The following is a 21098-nucleotide window of genomic DNA, read 5'->3' as shown; positions in this document are numbered from 1 at the left end:
CTAGTTCTCACTTTGCATGTGCCAGGATTCCATATCAATGCCTGTTCATGTCCTAACTGTTCCACTTCCCTTCCAGATCCCTACTGTGGCCTAGGAAAGCAGGAGAGGACCGCTCAAGTCTTGGGACCCTGCAACCATGGGGAGACCAAGAAGAAGCTCCTGGCTTCAGATCGGCTCAGCTCTAGTCATTGAGGCCACTTGGAGAGTGAGCCAGCGGACAGAGGATCTTTCTCTCTGTATCTCCTTCTCTCTGTATATCTGTCTTTACAATAAAAATAAACAAATCTAAAAAAAAAAAAAAAAGGAATTTGATCGGCCAGGGAGCGCACTGTGAGCAGAATAATGAGCTGAGGGTCCGGGTCAAGCTGGTTTGCGTTCTCCCCCTCTAGAATGTGAGCAACAAGATAGCAGCGGCTTCTTCATGGCTGTCAGTAACGCTGGAGCAAGTGAGTGAGCGAAGGAAAAGGCGAAGGAAGCCACTGAGTAACCGGGGCTCCCGGGTCCCCACAGGTGGTAGGTACCTGCAGGGGCCTCTGCGTCACCCACGTCCACCGTTAGGCTGCAGTACCGCGCGCCGCAGCCGCCAGAGGGCGCTAAGCGGCGGCGTTTCCCGCACGGAGGACTTTGCGTGAGGCACTGCGTGGGGCGGGGCGCCCAGCGAGAGGGGCTGGGCGGCGTCGGGCGGAACGCGGCCGCGCGGCGCCGTCCGGAGCAGTTTAGGAGGTGCACGAGGCGAAGATGGCGGCGGAACGGGAGGACGCGCTGAGGGAGTTCGTGGCGGTGACGGGCGCCGAGGAGGACCGGGCCCGCTTCTTCCTTGAGTCGGCCGGCTGGGACCTGCAGGTCTGGCCGCGAGGCGGGCGGGCGTCGAGCGGGTCGCGGGGGGCCCGCGGGGCTTGGGGCGCTTGGTACCGGCAGCCCGAGGCGGCCGAAGCGCACCGTCATTCCCCCGCCCGGCCGGAGCCCGACCCAGGCCTCAGGGGCTTGGGGCAGCTCGCTCCGCGTGGCGGGGTCGTGGGGAAGGCCTGGCCGACCGTCACTGCCCCCGTTGGGGCTCGCTGTTCTCTCGCTGGCCGCTTCACCCGCGCGGCGCGGCTGCCGGCGTGGAGAGGGGCGCCCGGGGGCGTGGCGGCCGCGCGAGGTGGGCGCTGCTGGCCGGGGAGGACCGGGGTCGGCACGCCGAGCTCCCGACGGGAGCAGCCCCTCGTCCCGAGCCCCCAGCACGGCGGGTGCAGGGCGGTGGTCCGGCCCGGGGAGTTGGCTCACGCCCCTGCTCCGACCCACCCGCTGAGGGTGACTGGGGGGCGGGGGTCGGCGTTACCGCTGGGGGAACCGGCTCTCCTTTACTCGGACAACTTCTCTTGTGAAATGGGGGATCGGGAAGAGGGAGCTCGTGGAATTGATTGGGTGGGTCACCTGGCCGGTGGTCAGCAGCTGTGAACGATTTGTGGGGCGAATGAAACAAACGTGGAATCAGCTGCGCGCGGTGGAGAGCGCCGCTCCGTCCCCGGCGCCCAGAACAATACCCCTCGCTGAGAGATGCGTGAAGATGGCATTACGTCCCCGGTCTTGGCCAGCCTCCTTAAGTAAACGGCGATGACTAATGTTTACCGAGGACCCGATGGGAACCTCGCGCTGACCTCTGCCTTCCGTGCCCTGGCCTGTTGCAGCTGGCGTGTGTAGAGGTTACTGACTTGTTCAAGGGGGCTCTCTAGCTGCCCAGCGGAAGAGAGGGGCTGGAACTCGGTGCTGTATGCCCTTAGGCTGAGTTAAAATAGACCCTATCCTGCGGCTGAGGAGTTGGAAGCCCAGAGGGCAAGAGATGTGTCCCAAGGTCACACACCCAGTAAGCTAGAGGGGTTAACATTCCAACTGGGACCTCGACTCCCCCCATTTCCTACCCTCTTGCTTCAGTTGCTTCCCAGAGGTAAGCTGAAGGATGGATCACACCTGTTCAGTGTATCGCACCTAGCCCTGGCAGCAATGCAGATCAGAAGTTTTGCCTGAAAGAGCTAAAAGCATAGGGCTGTGGCCCAGAGGCTCAGGCATGTAACACACCTTGCATGGCAGGCCAAACCTTGAGTGTGTCTCCTGAGAAAGCACACTGCCTCCTACTTCGTGCACACGTGGAAGGGTTCCCACTAGCTCAGTGCCCAAGAGGGGACAGGAGCCAGTTCCTTGTCTTCATCTTTGTGGATCTCAGGGCTCTTTGCTGTCTGAGTAAATGAGCTGTGAAAGCTTATGCAGTGAGTTAGATGTGTGCCGCAGCACAGGTGGCCCCAAAACTCTCTTGTTCCTGCCATGTGGACAGAGCTAACTCTGACCTGTGTGTAACCTTAATGGGTCAACCCCAGGATGCAGGTTTGGACAGGTCCCCCCTTTTCACAAATTGGGAACCTGGACTTTAGAAAGAGCAGCCCAGGCCAGTCCCATGGCCCCCAACTTCTGGCCACCTCAGAACAGTGTCCCTTGGGGGCAGTTTTCGTCACTTCTCGGTGCCTGGTGTTTCGTGTAAAATGAGACAGGGATGGTACTGGTTGCAGCACAACCTAGCACAGAAGTAACTGCTCGGCCAGTGACTGTATGCTGGCTTCACATTTCTTGATAAGTGAAGGAAGTGTCTTCCACACCAGTGCTCCCCGACACTGTCTAGGCTCAGGTGACTGGCAATCACCCGTTACCCTTCAGGCTGCTTTTCCATGGCCCTGCTACAGGCCACCTTGTAAGTGGGGTCTGTCTTTGTTCCTTTGTGCTCCAGGGAAATGTGTGTTCAAGGTGCCAAAGGTCCTGCCTTGTCTGTTTCAGATAGCACTGGCGAGCTTTTACGAGGATGGAGGGGATGAAGATATTGTGACCATTTCTTCCCAGGCAGCCCCCAGTTCAGTATCCAGAGGCACAGCCCCCAGGTAAGAGGTTTTTTTTTTTTTTTTTTTTTAATTGCAAAATCAGATTTACAGAGGAAGATCTTCCATCCTATGATTTACTCCCCAAGTGGCCACCAAGGCAGGAACTGAGCCAATCCAAAGCCAGGACCCAGAGCCATTTTCAAAAGATAAGATGTATTTTATTTATTTGCAACGGAGAGTTACAAAAAGAGATTGAGAGAGCATGCACAAGTGAGTCATCTTTTCCGTTTGCTGGTTCACCTCCCAATGGCTGCAGAAGTCCCGGCTGGACCAGCCAAGCTGAGGCCAGGAGCCTGGAAGTCCAGCCAGGTCTGTCTGGTGGGTGCAGGGGTCCAGGCACTTGGGCCATCTGCTGCTGCTTTCCCAGGGGAGTCCACAAGGACCACACGACTGGTTCCAGCAGTGCTGAGGAGCTCTTCCTGACTTGCCGAGGCGTGGGGGGTGTGAAGCAGAGCTTAGAGAACTTGGGCTGCGTGGCAGGTGGCAACTGCTGGGAAGCGACAGTGGTTTCTTGTAGAGAAGCAAGACTCACCTGACTGCACGTCAGTTCTGGAGCTACCACAGGGCCTTTTTGGGTTTTCGAGAAGAGCCTTTTAGACATGGAACATGAGGCATGACTGCCATGTTTCTGGAATTTTTAAAGTAGAAGCCAGAGCACTTCCTTCAGGTGTTATAAAAAATGAGGGCAGGTGGCCTAGGAAGATGCTTTTGATGTTTTAGGATGCCTCTTGCCCCTTTTTAGAAGTCTTATAGGAAATACACCTATGCGCACACTTTCCTGGGTTGATCAGGGTCTGCCTGTGTATTGCCATGTGCGTCCTTCCTTGGCCCCTGTGGCCCCCAGGGAAGTGACTGCTACCATCTCATCTGTGAGTGGCGCAATGTGGGGCCCCGGGAGGCAGCAGGGCCTCTTCTGGCAGACGTGTCTGGACTGTGTCCTATCTGCCCTGGCCCCATTGCTTTGACTCTGGTGTTAGGGTTTCAGTTCAAGCACAGACTGCAAATGTAGTGTTTCTTTGACGTGATGCAATAAATTACATTTCTCTTTTATATTCATTTCCTTCCCATGAAGCTAGCGCTCATTGCTTCCCTCACCTCTTCCCTGATGGAGGCAGTGAGGCTTGCAGGTGTTTGCGGGTGTTGGTCCCTGAATTGCCAGGAGGGGTCTAGCGAGTGTGTGCAACACCTCGGTCACTGTTGGGGTGGCTGTGAGACTGTCAAGGTGGAGGAAACACCCAGCCTGAGCGCAAACGCTCGCTCTCCTCAGACTCGGGTCAGGGTTCTGGTTTATTAGACAGTGGGCCCTGGCACTCAAATGCTGTTATTGAAACTCCAGCTCTGTACCTCCTTGCAACCTGTCAGATGGAATGACAGTAGTGCTTGCCACGTGTCGGATTAAATGAGTTAATATTTAATCTACCACATGTATCATCTGCTCTTTTTAAAAAGATTTATTTAGTCAAAAGGCAAAGTGACAATCTTCTATCTGCTGATTCATTCCCCAAGTGCTCGTGGTAACAAGAGCTGGGCCAAGCCAAAGCCAAGTGCTGGGAACTCCCTCCTGGTCTTCCATGTGGTGATGCTTTGGGCCATTATTTGCTGCTTTGCTGGGTTCATTAGCAGGAAGCTGGATTGGAAACAGCATCCTAGGTGGAGACTCAACTGGCTATGCCCCAACACTGACTCCCAGTACCTACTTTTGTTTTATTAACATCATTTTAGTGTTTATTCTCTCATGTTTCCCAAGTTGTATATCCTTGTTCCACAGAAAGTATGCATATCTTTGTTTAATGATATATTCGTGTATCTGAAAGAACATCAGAGATCTTCCGACCACTGGTTTACTCCCCTAAATAACAGCAGAGCTGGGCCACGCTGAAGCCAGGGATCAGGACCCAGCCACATCTTGTGTGGGTGGCCAGGCCCAAGCACTTCACTACCTTCTGCTGCCTCCACTGGCACATGATCCTGAGCTGGGTCGGAAGTGAGGCAGCTAGTACTCAAAGTGACACTCTGATACGATTCCAATGTCTCAGATAGCAGTTTGACACACTATGTTCCCTGTATATAGGGGCCTAAAAGCAAAAAGAACTGACACTTAACATTAAGATTAGGTGAACTTCGAGGTTTAGAGCCCTTGCCTTCATGCCAGGGTTTGTTTGTTCGAACACAGATTTAGGGGCCCAGTATGGGCCCGGCGTGATGGCGCAGTGGTTAAAGTCCTCACCTTGCACGTCCGGGATCCCATATGGGCGCCGGTTCTAATCCCGGCAGCCCCGCTTCCCATCCAGCTCCCTGCCTGTGGCCTGGGAAAGCAGTCGAGGATGGCCCCAGGATTTGGGACCCTGCACCCGCGTGGGAGACCCAGAAGAGGCTCCTGGCTTTGGATTGACTCAGCTCCAGCTGTTGCGGCCACTTGGGGAGTGAATCATCGGACGGAAGATCTTCCTTTCTCTCTCTCCTCTCTGTATATCCGCCTTTCCAATAAAAATAAAATAAATCTTAAAAAAAAAAAACACAGATTTAGGGGCCCAGTGTGATGGCTCAGTGGCTAAATCCTCACCTTGCACATGCCAGGATCTCATGTGGGTGCCAGTTTGTGTCCCAAATGTTCCACTTCCCATCCTGCTCCCTGCTTATCGCCTGGGAAAGTAGTAGAGGACAGCCCAAAGCCTTGTGCCTGCATGGAAGACCCAGAAGCTCCTGGTTTCTGGCTTCAGGTTGGCTCAGTTCTAGCTGTTACAGTAATTTGAGGAATTAATCAGCAGGTCGAAGATCTTTTTCTCTGTCTTCTCTCTTTAAATCTCCCTTTCCAATAAACATAAATAAATTACTCTTTAAAAGGCAAAAAAGAAAGAACTCAGACTTGATACAGGCCTGTCTGGGCCAAGGAGTGCATAGGTGGTTGTGCTGCTGTTCCACTTCGGGACAAAGTCACCATTCTCAGGAGAAGGCAGACTTGTGCTGGCATGTCAGAAGACCTTTGTGTGGGACCAGACTCCCTCCTACTTGGCTGTGGCAAGACACTTGGCATGCTCCTGGACCCTCTATCCTCCCTCCATCTTGTCAGACACCAGTTAGTCACTGCTGCCACAGCAACACCCAGGCCTCCTTAACTCTGGAATGTGGATTCCTGGTGTGGAACCTTCCTGAACCTTTGGAGGAATCTGGCTTGGGCATGAAATGGTTGATGAATGGTCAAAGTCTGTGTGTGTTGGCAGAGATCTTTTCTGGCAAAATAATTCATAGCTTTTTCTCAGATCCCTCCAGCATGCTAGGTGACCCTAGAAGGTTAGCTACTGCTATGGGAAAAAAACAGACTCCTCAATAGTAAATTTTGGGGCTGGTTGGTTTGCACACTTCATAGGTGCCAGACCTATTAAATCTTCACAGAGACAGCATTTAGTCCTCACAGCAACCTGAGGATTTGCTGGTCTCCCCGGTTCCCAGATAACTGCTGATGCTCCAGGGGCCACACTTTGAGGACCACTGCTCAGGAGTGGAATGTGCATGTGGCAGTCAGGCTTAGAGGCTTTGCCTGCATCAAGCCCCACAGCGTGCTGAAAGCCCAGGAAGTTGGTGTAGTGATGCTTTTTATTTGCAGTGAAGAAACGAAGGCTTTGCAAATTTAAATGTTGTATTCAGGATGCCGGTGTAGGAAGTGAAGTCGGTTTTGGAACTGGGGATGTGGATGCCTGCGTCTGTCATCTTCCGCCTGGGTGTGGAATGGCTTTTCAGGGAAAGAAGCAAACCCTAGCTGGAGGGAGTAGTTTGCTCAGGTGTGCTCACAGCCGTGTGGAAAGGAGACAGGAAGGAGAAAGAATTTTCTCTTGATGCTCATCCTGGCCCAGTTGTTTCAGCTTCTGAAAACCTGTGTAGGAAGAGGAGCAAGTGGACTCGGCCTCTGGGACACCAGCAGGGACTGCGTTGCCTGTCAGCTGCACGGGGCCCGTTGAGCACCAGGCTGCTTGGATTGGGCTTTGTCCTCTCATTTCTGGCTGATGGGAACGCAGAGCTTCTTGTGATTTCCAACCACCTCCCTGAAAGAGACTTTCTGGACTGAGCAGGAACTTTCTTCATGGAAACAAAGCCCGCTCCCAGCCAGTCTTGTTGGTGCTGAGTCCCTTCTCCCCCAAGGCAGGAGCACAGGCACTTGGGTCATTTTAAAATGGTTTCTTGGGATCGTGAAAAACCAGGTTTGTTCCTGGAAGCTTAAATGAGGACACAGGTGGCAGTAGAGGACGCTCGCTCGGGGAAAGAGTTTTCCCTTCTCATGTTGTGTGCCCCTCCCCCTCCTATGATTCTGCTGATTCCCTGAGGAGGAGGAGTGGTTGTGGGGGGTTTGTTAGTTTGTTTTCTCTTTCGGATTTATTTATTTTTAGTTTGAAAGACACATTTTGACAAAGAAAGCTCTTCCGTCCACTGGTTCACTCCCCAAATGGCTGTGTTAGCCAGAAGAGAGGTGACACAAATCTGGGAGCCAGGAGCTTCTTCCCCGCCTCCCACGTGGATGCAGGTTCCCAAGGCCTTGGGCCATCCTCCACTGCCTTCTCAGGCTATAAGCAGAGAGCTGGATCAAAAATGGAGCAGCCAGGACATGAACTAGCACCCATGTAGGATGCCGCCACTTACAGGTGGATTTGTGCGCAGTGTCACCACACCAATATTAGTAATTACTTCTCTTGACCAGCCTGCATTAGAGAAAGGAGCCCTTCCTCCTGTGGTGCTGTCATCTTCATTTCCATCAGCTTCTTTGCCCCTTGGCCCTCCTCCACTGGGCTGCTCCCTCTGCCTGTGCAGGCACAGCAGTGCTATAAAATACACTTCGAAACTTCAGACTCTCCCCCTGCCCCCCCAGCCCAAACTCCCACCCTTTATCCACCTGTGTTTTCCAGTTCTTTGGCATTGAATACGGATGTCTCATTTCTCTGGAACACTTTTCTTAACACACAGAGAACAACAGCATTGAATGGATTGCCTCCCCGGCCTGTGTGCTCAGTAACCTGCAAGAACCACATGATTACCCATGTTGTCTCTGTAGAACTAATGTGCCTGGCCCGTCTAGCAGTGAAGGATGGCCGCTGTGGTCAGGGAGTCCAGCTGCCACCTGGGCTGGACCTGTTCCTGAATGCTTGCCAGTGAGGCCCACCTCTACTTCCAGTCCAGTTTTCTAGTAACAAGCACCCTTGGAGGCAGTTTATGGTGACCTAGTGCTTGGTCCCTACCAGCAACATAGAACACCTGGGTAGATGGAGCTTCTGGCTCCTGCTTTGCCTGCCCAGCCCCTGCTGCTGCTGCAAAGATGAACCGGCATTTAGAAATTCAGTCTCCCTCCTCACCCCGATGTCTGCCTTTCCAATAAGAATCAACTTTTTTTTTTTTTTTAAGATTTGTCTATTTATTGGAAAGTCAGATATACAGAGAGGAGAGACAGAGAGGAAGATCTTCCCTCCAATGATTCACTCCCCAAGTGAGCGCAATGGCTGATGCTATGCCGATCCGAAGCCAGGAGCCAGGAACTTCTTCCGGGTATCCCACCTGAGTGCAGGGTCCCAAAACTTTGGGCCATCCTCAGCTGCTTTCCCAGGCCACAAGCAGGGAGCTGGATGGGAAGTAGGGCTGCTGGGATTAGAACCAGCGCCTATATGGAATCCTGGTACTTTTAAGGCGAGGACTTTAGCCGCTAGGCCACACCGCCGGGCCCAATAGTGATTTTTTGTAAGTCATCACGACCCCATCTTCCCCATCCCACAGAACAGTTTAAATTGGTTCTCATTTGATCTCATTTAATTTGTTCTCAGTCCTATGTGACCTTAAAAGGGGGAAAAGGTCACATTGTGCATGTAGATCTGGGGGTTGACTTTTCCACATACATCCCTTTCTGCTCTACCAAAAATATTCAAGTCCCAGGAACCTCAACTCAAAAACCAAGGGTAGAGCTTCCTTTCTTTAACTTATCCTGAAATATTTTTTTCTTTTTGTCTTGCCAGTGACAGTAGAGTAACATCTTTCAGAGACCTCATTCATGACCAAGATGAAGATGATGAGGAGGAGGAGGGCCAGAGGTGAGTTTAATAGAGGGCACAGTCTGTGTGACTTCCCATGCTGTCTGTGGGTGGTCCGAGTGCACCATGTGTGGGCTGGGCCAGGCCCCACCCGCTGTGCCCTCTTCCTTCCTCCCTCGGTTCTCTCTTGCTTATTCTGAGGTGTTGGGTTATTGAGGGTTGGGAGGAGTTAAGGGAAAGCCATTTGTGATACCACAACTCTGGGATGACCAAATTATTGATATTTTGGGTATATTTCTTTGCAGCTTTTTTGTTTTTAATTGAAAAAGCAGTATATTACATCACAGAATAGCAGCCTTGCAAGTATATATTTTCCCAAATACATACTATTTGCTCTTAGGAATGTTTAATCATAAAAATTAATGTCCATTGTGAAAAACAGAGAAATGAAAATAGGACAGTCAGCCATCCTTTGGTGTCTGTAATTAATTTTATATTTCTGTTCAATCTGTTTCATCTGAAGAAAGTCATATCATTCCATTTCTTGGCTTTTGTTGGATTAATTCCACATCTTTGTTTAAAATTTTTATATGAAAGAGCTAGAGATGTATACAGATATTCATCGCTGATTTATTTCCTAGATTTGCAGTGGCTATAATTACAGTGCGTCAGGTGGACTGTCCAACATTCAAATTGTTCCCACTATTTTCATTTGTAAATAACTGCACTGTGGAATGGTTCCTGGAATGACAAAGCCAGCCAGGGGCATCAGTATCTTGTAAGGCTCCCAGGTCTTGAAGACTTTGAGGTCCTGGAAGAAACTTCTGTCTTTGAGTGCACTTCATCTACCTGGTGTGGGCAGTAGTGAAGTAGCTGCAGCCTCATTTCACAGACTTCGGTTCTCCGTGGGCTCTGCCTCAGTCTGGGAGAACATTTGTGTAATAACCAGTACAAAAATGGAGTTACCTCATCGTGATCAGTCTTTGGGAAGTGGCCTGAGGAGTTACCTGTATTCTGTTCCCTGTTTTTATCTATGCCGTGACCCTCATACTGCCTCAGAACCTCCCTCATGATACACTTAGGGAATATATGTTAGCTTCAGGGTTTCACACTCCCTGGAGTGAAAGGCAGCGTCATCAAGTATAGGGTACATTGAAAATTTTCGTTTGAAAATGAAGTTAAGACGCTTGTTTTCATGCAGAAATTTGTGTACTTGAGATCTTCAGAAATGCTGTGAGAAATGCATAGTGTATGATAATTATGCCTAAATTTCAAAAGGCAGAATTAAAGGGAGAAATCTTTCATCCACTGGTTGATTTCCCCAGATGGCCACTTAGGTTGGGCCAGGCTGTGTGACAGGGACCCGGCCCTCAACCATCTTTTGCTGACTTCCCCAGGCCATTAGTAGGAAATTGGGCCAGAAGTGGCCAGGACACAGGCCAAATCAACAGCCATGTGGGACGCTGGCATTGCAGGCCACGGCCTAACCGGCTGTGCTAAGTGCGCTCATGTTACTGTTGCTGAATGACTTTCTTCGCCTTCTCCCATCCAGTGACATCCTCCAAGTGAGAACCTTTACTTCACGTCCCTCTTCCTGACCCCTCAGCATCTCACACCCAAAATGACACTGGTGATTTTTGTCCGTGCCTGAGCCTGTGGCCTGGCTTTGCACTTCCTGGTGATGGTTAGAAAGCAGAGAAAGTCAGCAAATGCTGACTCTTAGCAGGTTTCCATTCTCCCCACTTGGTGTCTTTCTGTTAACCTATGAACAGGAATGATGAGGCAGCTGTATGAAAACTGGTTTTCAGATCCAAGTAAAAGCCCACCTTGGGTGTCTTAGAACCTGAATTTGAATATTTGAGATTGGAGCTGCGCTGCTCCTCTCCCTGGAGCCGCCAGCCGTGCCCCAGGAGCAGCGAGGTGAGGCGTGGGGGAGTTCTCGGGCTGTGTCTCACCGCCTCACGTGTGTGCATTCCTCTGCTTGTTCTTTTGCATACATCTGCCGGTCTGACCTCACGGCCCTGACTTAAGGAGCAGGTAGGTAGGGCATGTGCTCCTTCCCTCCCGTTTCGAAGATGAGGCGAATGTTGAGGGCAGCAGCCTGGCTTCCCGGGTCTCAGGGCAGAGCCAGGACTGGAGTCTTGCTGCTTGTACTAACCACACCACTACCACACTAACACGAGCTGCTAGGCCATGCTGGGACCACCCACAGCATCCGTCTCCTAGAGAGGTGCCAGCCACTGGCTGGCTGGGTCCCAGCAGGCTCTCCTGCGCATGCCTGGAATGACATCCCTGACAGCCCCTGACCAGCTCACCCTCAGCCACCCTTTCAGAGGCCACAGCCGTCCTCCCCGGCTCAGTTTCCCAGGACCCCTTACTGGCCTGCATTATTGCTCACACTGTATTGTCCCTGCCTGCTGCCTCACACGGCTCCCAGCGAGCCAGCAAGTTCCTCAAAGATGGGCATTGTATGCTTCACCTATACCTACGTGACACCTGGCCTACAGCCTGGCGCATGCCCTCTATTTTTCAAATGTGTCTGATTTTAAACCGTGTATTTTCTATGCAGGTTTTATGCTGGGGGCTCAGAGAGAAGCGGACAGCAGATTGTTGGCCCGCCCCGGAAAAAAAGTCCCAATGAGCTGGTGGACGATCTCTTTAAAGGCGCCAAGGAGCACGGAGCAGTAGCCGTGGAGCGGGTGACCAGGAGCCCCGGGGAGAGTAGCAAAACCAGAGTGAGTGTGCGGGTCAGCGCCTGCCCTGGGGAGCCCAGGACTAGAGGAGGGGGTCTTTACTTGCATTTCTGCCCTTGGCTGGCATGGCCTCCTAGGCAGCAGGCTGCTGTGGATTCTGTCTCTCCTAAATGGAACTGGGATTGGGACACAGCTTGCCCCATCCAATTTGGTCTACTCAGTGTTCTGTTTTCATTGTATTAATGGCCACCCGTTTCATAGAAAACTTAGATTTGTGTTCTCTGGGGAAATCAGTCTTTAGTGTATTCTAGAACCCAGATCCCTACAGGACCTTGTCTAACTAGACCCTAGTAGCAACCTTTAGCCAGGCATCTGCTCCTTCCAGCTTGCACCCCAATTTTAATCCTTCATTTACCACACTTCCTGGCTCAGCGGGCCCCCCTACCTCAGAGATCCTGGATCCCCAGAACATTGTCACCAAGTGTTGATGAATTTGTCCTTTATAGCCATTCGCAGGGGGTGGCTACCGCCTGGGGGCAGCACCAGAGGAGGAATCTGCCTACGTGGCGGGAGAGAGGCGGCGGCATTCCGGCCAAGATGTGAGTGTGGAAGGGAAGGGACTGTTCTGCTTGTCTGTGGAAGGGCTCAGTGTGGTGGTGACACAGCAGGCTGTGGAAGGGAGGCCTTTGTAGTCAGTGACCTGTGAGGTTCCTCAATGCAGAGGCACCCCCAGAGGCCATGCAGCCCCTCTGCTGGGTGGAGGAGCTGCCAGGAAGATGGGGGGTGGGGAGGCCACCTGAGGAGGCACAGCCTCAGTTGTGTCACCTGCTCAGAGCTACCCCACTGGCAGGCAGCATCAGGACACACTCCTGTCTGGTTATAAGAGAGATCCTGCTCATTACCCTGTGCCCTTGCACCTTCTGCTTTCAAGGTTGGTGCACTGGTTGATTTCCCCCTGCACACAAGTGGGTGTGCTGATGGGTGTCTCAGTAATACCAGCACTGAGAAATGGGTTCAAATGGTGTGTGATGTTTGCCAGGTTCATGTGGTGCTGAAGCTCTGGAAAAGTGGATTTAGCCTGGACGATGGTGATCTTAGAAGCTACCAGGACCCGGCCAACGCCCAGTTTCTGGAGTCTATCCGTAGAGGGTGAGTCGAAAAATTCCTTCTGAGTCTAGTCAGTAAATGAGACAGCAAGTGCAACAGGAAGAGGCAGAGCATGTATTAGAGAAATGAACTTTCTGAACTCGAATGTATTAGAGAGCCCCCGTATGCCGCCTTCCTGGCCAGGGCCAGCCCAGGCTGAACCCTGGAGTCTGGGACTCAGCCCTGGTCTCACCTGGGTGCAGGAACCCATTCTCTTGAATAACCATCTGCTGCTTCCTGGGGTCTGCACTGGCCCGAAGCTGGGGCAGGCGCCAGAGCTGAGAGCTGAACTCAGACACTCCATCGTGAGGAAGTAACTTTTTGAAGCAGATTTAGCATGGTTGAGATATAGGTCTCCAGAAACCTTGCTTGTCCACTTTTCTTCTGGGAGCAGAACCAAGTAGTCAGTGTGTATGCATGGGCAGAGGGAACACAAGTATTCCTCCCGTCGGGAAGAGGCTGCCCTCTCCCAGCAACTCCTGGAACTTGAGTAACTCTTCGTATTCCTCAGTGGCACCAGCAGCTGCTCCTTGGGAAGGGCGTCCCTAGTAGGCAGATGGATGCAGCCTGCCCTTGTACACAGAGAAGTTTTCCTGTGAATTCACAGTCCTAGAGTTCCTTGTTAACTTGGGGCTCAGAGAAGATGAAGGGTCGGGGGGTATGTAGGGCCTGAGCAAGGGCGGGAGGAGGCAGGCAGGAAGGCGCTAGACCTGCCCACTCCTGTGGAGGCCTAGCTGGCTTTAGCACAGGGCCTGAAGCAGTGTCTTCTCCCCTTAGACCCGTCGCTGTCCTGCTGTTTGTGGACTCCCAGCTTGCCTTTTCTCCCGCAGGGAGGTGCCAGCAGAGCTGCGGAGGTTAGCTCATGGTGGGCAGGTGAACCTGGACATGGAGGACCACCGGGATGAGGACTTCGTGAAGCCCAAAGGAGCCTTCAAGGCCTTCACTGGCGAGGGTCAGAAACTAGGCAGGTAAGTCACGACCAGGGCCAGCTGGTCTGTGCTGCTCACCTAGGAAAGCTCTTGGCACTTTGGCGTGGACAGGCCTAATGCTCTGCCTCACTTTCCTTCTTCATTCCATTGTAACTTGGGCTGAGGAGAGTCCTTACCAGTGAGGATCATGGCAAGGCCCGATCGGGCTGTGGTGCAAAGCCTCGACCCTGGGGAGGCAGCTGGGGAGTGGAACTCCGACTTGGATGCAGCAGTCCCCTTGCCAGCTTCAGGCCTGAAATGGGGACAGACAGGGAGTAAGAGAATGTTCCCTGCCCTGCAGCATTGACCCAGGGGAGTTCCAGGACACTGTTGGTGTGCAGGGTGGAGTCCTGCTGGGGCCACTCGGCTTGCCTTTACCCGACACATCACTTGCTGTGACTACCCCATCTTCTCACTTTCGTGCCCCTCTTTCCAATAGATTCTCATTGCGTTTAACCTGCTGGATCAAACTGTTAGTAGCACCGTAATCCCCAACACATAGACTTCTCTCCCAGGTCTTTGGCCAGTGCAAACCCTTTTAGCAGTGGGAACATTGAGATTCTTAGGGTTCAAGGGTTGACCCTTGTGTACTAGCACTGATAGAGCGAAGCCTGGAACTCAGATCTGCACTGGCAGGACACCCCACTGTCCCTGTGTGTGCAGAGTTGCATCCTTTGAGGTTAAGATGGTAGAGGACCAAGACTGTTAACTGACAGGACAGGTGGGGGGTGGGGTCCTCCCTGTGGCTCTGGAGTGTTTGTGGAGTATTTGGCAACTTTCATGAAAAACATGGTCAGCAATTTTAGAAAAAGTGTCAAATAGCAGCAGCTATCCCATAACCACCGTCACCCGAAGGTAGTTCCCACGCATCCCGAGAGTACGTCCTGCTAACGCACCTGCTGCTGTCCAGCCAGCAGAGGATGCCGTCATTCCAAACCCACAGATACGTTCCTACACTTATCTGGAGCTCAAGTGGCTTAATCGGCCCTTGCTGTTAGACATTTGGGCAAGCTGCCGATATGACGAACAGTGGTATTAAAGCAAAATCTCTAGTTAAAGCTTTGTGCACTCCTTACAACTGAGCCACAAACACAGCTACTGGCTCCAAAGGCCTTCACATTAAGATGTCACATTGCCCTTCAGAAAGAGGACGGTGTTCTTCCCTGCATCAGTTCTGAGGGAGTGCTGGAACTCAGACCTGCGCAGAGTGGGTTGGCCAACGTCCCAGGCTGGTGGCAGAGGCTGTGCCGCCAGCATGGCTGACTACAGCACGTGCGCAGCCTCCGTGTCACCAGGTACTTAGAGTGTGGTGGAAGCCCAGCTTGAGCCTGTAGCTAGTCTGGGGTTCATCAGGGCTGAGTCCTCTGCCACTTGCATTGTTACTCAATACTGGAATTTCTGGAAAATCAGGGTTTTCCAGGAGTTTTAGATGGAAAACTTCAGTTTTTCCTGGAAACCTTGCTGTTTCTTAAGTGTTCAGGGGCCAGGCCTGTAAGAAAATGTTGTCATGTTTGCCTTGGAAATAAGGCATCTGTGAGTTTTATTTATCTGTGTAGAAAAAGCACATGTATTTAACCACCAGGCTACTTTATATGCAGATAAGTTGGCCTGAACCATAGCATCCCTCAAAACATTTTGTGCTAGTTGCCTGGGATGCCTCTGCTGGGGGAGGCTGGGTGCAGTGGGGACAGGCCCTCGGAAAGCTCCTGCAGTTGGGTTTGCTACAGGTGCCATACTTGGGCTGCAAAGTTGAGAGGGAAGGCTGTGCTGTAGGACTCATCTACTGACCGAATGCAGGAGGCAGCTGCTGAACACTAACTCAGTGGCTTAGGTCACCTGCTAGAGTGAGGCAGAGGAGTGGCTCAGTGACCAGATGAGGCTCCACTGGTAGTTGGGAGTTCCATGTAGTGTCAAGCACCCCATGGGCTTCAAGAATTCTTCAGAAAGTGAGCAAGGTAAATGGCCTCATCCCTTCCTAGTAGCTTTGGTGGTAAAACTAAAGAAGCTTCAGTAGCTTCCCCAAGGCCCACACCTCCGGGCGATTCCAGACCCAGTCCTTCCCAAGAGATCAGGGCACTGAACCCGTGATGGATGGCAGGTGCTGCCTAACACTTAGCTCGCCTTCAAGACATCTCACTGCCCGCAAGGGTGATGCTGCTGTCAGGGAGATGGGCCTGAAGCTGCCTTGACAGTCCTTTGCCAAGCTGTGCCGGAGTAGCCTGAGCCACCACACTGAGACTAAAACCCTTGCTGATCTACGGTCTTCTGGTCTCGTGATCCCATCTCCAAGCCCAGGCTGGGCTGCATCTCCTTCCCCTTGAGTCTGGGTTCTTCAGGGCTGGGAGAGCTGCAGTAATGGGGGGTTCAGGGGTTGAGGCAAATTCTGTGGACCCTTAAAATTCTGTTTGGGTGGGATTTTAGTCTGGCTCACTATGTCAACGACGCCACAGGTGGTCACTCTGAGAGGGGATGCCCTTGCTGCCGGGGCCTGGTTTTCATGTCCTCACGCAAGCCTCTCCCTTCCAGCACTGCCCCCCAGGTGTTGACTGCCAGCTCTCCAGCCCAGCAGGCAGAAAATGAAGCCAAAGCCAGTTCTTCCGTCTTAATCAACGAGTCAGAACCTACCACAAACATCCAGATACGGCTTGCCGATGGTGGGCGGCTGGTGCAGAAGTTCAACCACAGCCACAGGTACCTGTGTGGGGGAAGTAGGGCGTGTTCCGTCTTCCCGACCTGCAGGCCCCTCGTGTGGCCCCGGCAGAGGCTGCGGGGACAGGGTGCGAGTAGACTGCAGGCCTGCTCTCCAGGTCCTCCCGGTTCTCACTGCACTGCACTCCTCACCTGTAAAGTCGGCATTCAGATCTTGGGTTTTCAAGCCAATAAATACTTTGTTCAAGGGAAATCTAAATGCTAAAACCCAAGTATAGAAGAGAGAACTAGAATTGCTGCAGTCAGATGGAGGCCCAGCACCCCAACAATGTGGCGCTTCCACCTGCCTCTAGGCCATGATGATCCCTTGGATCTGGCCTTTGAGAACCTGGGGGATGCCTCCTTCACAGTGTGAGACCATGCAGGCAAGGTGGGGGCAAACTGCGCCACTGGGCTTTGAAGACGAGGACCTCTCGAGGCTCACAAGCCGGGCAGGGCCGTGTTGTGGACTGTTGCACAGCTGCTTTCCTAGACCAGGGCTCATCTGCATGGCATCAACCATGACCAATGCACAGAGTGCACACACGAGTGCTGTGGCAGTCCTCGTAGTGACAGGGTCCCCCGGGTGTGAAACAAGCCACAGGTATGTGCTAGGGGCACGGGCTCTGACTCCCCTTGGCTACTTGGCACTCCTCAGCCCAGCATGGCTGACGACCCAGGCAGTAAGCTGCACACCAGCAGCCAGAGACTGCTTCTCATGTAGCCAGGCTCTTACTGTGCCAGACTGTAGGTGCCATAGCCGTCGGGCTGGAGGCAGGAACAAACTTCCCAAGTCTTCTAGGGACAGAGGCTGACTATCTCCACATGGCTCCGTTCTCCTCAGTGTGGCCAGGGTCTCTGGCTCTAAGGAGTTGTTGGCCCTTGTCAACTTTGACAGATGGGTTGAGGCCTCAAATGAGACATTTTATGCTGGAATTCTGGTCTGCAGGAGAGGGTGTTCAGAGCACAGTGGGACGTGCCCAAGGGCAGTGGGTGTGTGGCAGGAAGGTCGGGCAAAAGGCTGCTCTGTGATTATAGTCACGGAAAAGGGTTCCCTATTGAGCTCCCAGGACCCGAGACCTGATGGTGGGGCGGGGTCCTGTGTGATGGACTGAAGTAGAGCAGGGGGGCAGGGGAACAGCCAGGCCTGGGGTCCACAGAAAATGTCCCAGGAAACACAGAAGGGTACTGGGAGGCGGTGAAGAGACGGGAAAGGCCCTACTCACCACTGCTCTGTGCACCCCACTGCAGGATCAGCGACATCCGACTCTTCATTGTGGACGCCCGGCCAGCCATGGCTGCCACCAGCTTTGTCCTCATGACCACCTTTCCGAACAAAGAGCTGGCAGATGAGAGCCAGACCCTGAAGGAAGCCAACCTGCTCAATGCTGTCATCGTGCAGAGGTTGACATAGCCCCCCGGCAGCTGCCTCCCTGGCTGCCCCTACCAGCAGCCGTGGGGCCCTGTGGGGACCGCCCTCCCCTCCTCCATTGTGCACGCCCAGCAGCCCCGTGGTGCGTCTGCACCGTAGCTCTGGGTTCTTAGTGCTCAGCTGGACATTTGTTTTCTCCTTAGTTTTATTTCCTGAGTTTTTGTGAAGAGAAACGGACTTTAAAGAAAAAATAAAACCAAAAAACTGAAGGACTATCACCAGTATATTCCATGGAAACAGCTGAAGCAGATGCTGACTGCTTTAACATGAGCTGTACCTTGAGGGTGCCAGGAGAGGAGACGTTTTCCCATCCCCCCTGCCATTCTTTTGTCCCACCTGCCACCCCCAAAGGTGACTGTCAGGGGATGGGAGAAGGGATGCCTAGAAGGTGGCTACTGGCTCCCTCAAGACCACCAACCATGTGCCACCAGACAACAGCCAAAGCGCAGTGCCCAGGGCCTTCAATGGCAGGTGCTTCCCTGCAACGACTTCCCTGGCCCCCGGATGCCCACACTCCCCAGGCCGCTCCTGCAGTGCCTCGGGAAGTGGCCTACGAGGTCTACCACACAGAGGAGCTACAAGTCCAGCCCCCTGGCTTTTCTGGTGGAGTACTTTCACTGAGGCACCTCACGGCAGTCCAGCTGAGTTCAGGTTCAGAGGAGCTTGGCCTGAGAAAGCGCTGCTGTGGTGTCCCTCACAAAGTGGGCAAACGAGCCGTCTGCTGTACCCCACGCATCAACACCCTGGTGATGTCAGGAGCAGGAAAGGGTGAGGTCAGCAGCTGGCTGTGGTCGCAGCTTCACCACCCCAGCCTGGTGAAGGCCTCTGCCCCCGTACGTGTGGGTTGAGGAAGACCATGACAGGCTTAGACAAACGGGCCGAGGTCATAAATGATGTGCCTTCCTCCTCTGTGTAGGCAGCCAGTGCCAGTCATTGTCACTGCCACACCCTGCCACAGCCACAGCACGGTCAGCCAAGCCTCCCAAGAGGACGGTACCTGTGCTTGCGGTTGCTCCAGCAGGTGGCAGAAACTAATGCAGAACTGGAAAACCCAAGTTGTCACATTGACTGTTAAACAGCATGAAGACAGAGCGGTGGTTGTGTTTGCCAAAAGACTGTCCCGAAGGAGGCTAGCGGCCTTGGAAAGCCACAGGGCTTCCAGCAACTCCACGTTACAGCACAAAGCCAGAGGCCCCGGTGCCCAGCCGGCAAGGGCCAAGTGCCACCTATCAGCATGCGTTGGGTGCTCTCCCGTCCCTCATTGTGCCCCAGACCCCTGCCATCATGAGTGCACATCGGGAAGGGTCACCAAAGCACCCACTTAGTGCACTGGCTGGAGAGGTTGGCAAGGCAGCTGGTGTAACCTTCAGTGCAGTCAGACGGGCCAAGGGTCGCCATGAGCCACTCCAAGCTGAAGAAGGAAACTTCCAGGCCTGATTTTCCTCTCTGGGCAGCCCAGAGGGGACGGTCCACCCACCCCAGATCTTTTCATGAAAGGTCATTCTTAAAAGAAATGATGCTTAACAGCTGTTCCTTGTGGGCCTTCCAAGTTGATGCACCTCACATTGCAAGAACTAGCCTGTGACAGAACTTCCTGCTGTGAAATGTCCTCAGGAGCCAGAAGTGGCAAAGACAAGCCAGCTGTCTTGGCACCCCAAAACCGACCTTCCCCACCATACGTGTGTATCCCTAACCAACCCTGTAGGAAGAGCTGTGCTCACGTGGTAGCTTCCCCAGGAGGCTGCCAGGAAAAAAAGTGGGTCTGTGGGGTGGCAGCTGGGCGTGGCCCTAAGGCTTTGGCACTGTCCTGCCTTGGGCTCCCTTCCCACTTTTCAATAGAGCAATTAACTCAGAAATGTGCTTCTCGCTGCTCTCTGCTGGCCACCAGCACGTCCACATGGGCTGCCCTCCCGTGTCCCAAGATCTGTGGCTGTGACCTCCCACAAAAGTGTGGCAGGGAGAGGGGTGCAAAAGAGGACAGCAGCAGGCACAACCTGAGCTAGAGCCCGGCCTAGGCCAGCCTTCGCTGGGGGACTTCACCGCCCAGTGTCCTCAGCAAGTGGACCCAGTGCCACTTACCAGTCCTGCCCTCCTGGGCCAGCCTGCATGTCCTGCCCATGGGCCCTTCCTCAGCTACCCCAGCAGTCTCGTCTCGGCTCAAGGCTGCCTCTGCATCCTTGGCCACAAGGGAGGATGCATCCCTCTGAAGCCTTCAGGAGCTCCCCAATACCTTCAGAGACTCCGGCAGTCCTAACCTGTCACCCTGTCTCCCCTTGCTCTGCTGTCTTCTCCCCCTTGGCCACGTCTGCTTTGTGTCCATGTCCTTTGTTCTTCAGCTAGATGACAAACCACATGGACAAGGATCTCAGTCCATCACTCCTCCATCCACTAGCTCATTAACTTACTGTGTGAAGCTAAAGGATCAGGGCCCCTTGGGCTCAAGGACAGACAAGGCTGCCAGGAGCGCCCCCGTGTGGTGTGCACTGGGAACATGAGACACCCCCCCCCCTCTGGATGCAAGTCCTCCTTCGGCCACAGGGTGGCATCACACTAGGGGTATCCGTGGCTTTAGCTCCTCACTCTGCATGTGTCTTGGTGGAGTCGTGTGCCGGGTACAGCCCCAGCCACCACCTTTCTGAGTCTGAGCTCTTAACTCCACTAGTTCAGCAAGGACCAGTTCCCACAGGAAGAGCAGTGGACCAGCAGGGGCCCAGGCTAGGCCTTTAGGGGCCAGCATCATGGAGCAGCAGGTTCAACTATTGCCTGAAGTGCTGATATCCCAGGGGGACCACAAGTTCGATTCCTGGCTGCTCCATTTCCTATCCTGACACTGCACCCAGGGAAAGCAGCAGAGAATGGCCCAACCACATGGGTGATCCAGATGAGCTGGCATCAGCCTGGCCTAACCCTGGCATTAGAGCCATTTGGGAGAGTAAACAACAAATGGAGGATTGAGCAGTGTCTAATTCTGCTTGCAAATGAATCCTAACAGCAGTAAGACGATGCTGGGCTAGGCCTTTAGCTGCTCCCTGTAACAGCAGCTGCTGTTATCTGAGCCCTAATGCTGTGCCAGGCCCCAGTAGGTGCTTCATCTCATTCAGTTCAACACCCACCCAAACGTGCCACAGCCCATTTTACAGAAGACAGCACAGAGGCCTGAACACACATGGAATCCCGAACTATAACACTGGAGCCCTTGAACTTGAGGCTGTACTGCTGCAGAAAGGGTCTGCCAATACTGGGGCAGGGGCTGTCGACAC

At 53.3% G+C, this 21098-nt stretch overlaps 1 protein-coding gene across 3 annotated transcripts; it reads left to right on the top strand.

Annotated features, from left to right (window-relative positions):
* The first annotated feature begins 681 nt into the window (after positions 1 to 681).
* Positions 682 to 18047, top strand: NSFL1C (NSFL1 cofactor). 3 transcript variants are annotated; one of them, XM_040981703.1, is made up of 10 exons: positions 716 to 843; positions 2806 to 2906; positions 8897 to 8971; positions 10943 to 10948; positions 11481 to 11646; positions 12111 to 12203; positions 12644 to 12753; positions 13581 to 13718; positions 16245 to 16409; positions 17658 to 18047. In XM_040981703.1, the coding sequence occupies exons 1-10, from the start codon at positions 739 to 741 to the stop codon at positions 17818 to 17820; spliced, it is 1122 nt and encodes a 373-aa protein (XP_040837637.1). In that variant the 5' UTR covers positions 716 to 738; the 3' UTR covers positions 17821 to 18047. The 3 variants fall into 3 exon arrangements, with proteins under 3 accessions (XP_040837638.1, XP_040837637.1, XP_040837639.1); XM_040981704.1 differs by lacking the exon at positions 10943 to 10948 and having other exon boundaries at positions 682 to 843; XM_040981705.1 differs by lacking the exons at positions 10943 to 10948; positions 12111 to 12203.
* The last annotated feature ends 3051 nt before the right edge of the window (positions 18048 to 21098 follow it).

Source organism: Ochotona curzoniae, unplaced genomic scaffold (genome assembly GCF_017591425.1).
Source record: "Ochotona curzoniae isolate NIBS_2020 unplaced genomic scaffold, NIBS_Ocur_1.0 contig_3520, whole genome shotgun sequence".
NCBI lineage: Eukaryota > Metazoa > Chordata > Mammalia > Lagomorpha > Ochotonidae > Ochotona > Ochotona curzoniae.
The sequence above is the reverse complement of the archived record's forward strand: the minus strand, read 5'-3'. Positions and strand labels throughout refer to the sequence as shown.

What these genes read in the sequence shown, in the direction of transcription:
- NSFL1C (XM_040981703.1), top strand. Translation starts at nt 739, where the DNA reads ATGGCGGCGGAACGGGAGGACGCGCTGAGGGAGTTCGTGGCGGTGACG. An exon ending in CGGCCGGCTGGGACCTGCAG is followed by an intron (nt 844 to 2,805) that starts GTCTGGCCGCGA and finishes TGTCTGTTTCAG; the next exon opens with ATAGCACTGGCGAGCTTTTA. An exon ending in GGGAGAGTAGCAAAACCAGA is followed by an intron (nt 11,647 to 12,110) that starts GTGAGTGTGCGG and finishes TGTCCTTTATAG; the next exon opens with CCATTCGCAGGGGGTGGCTA.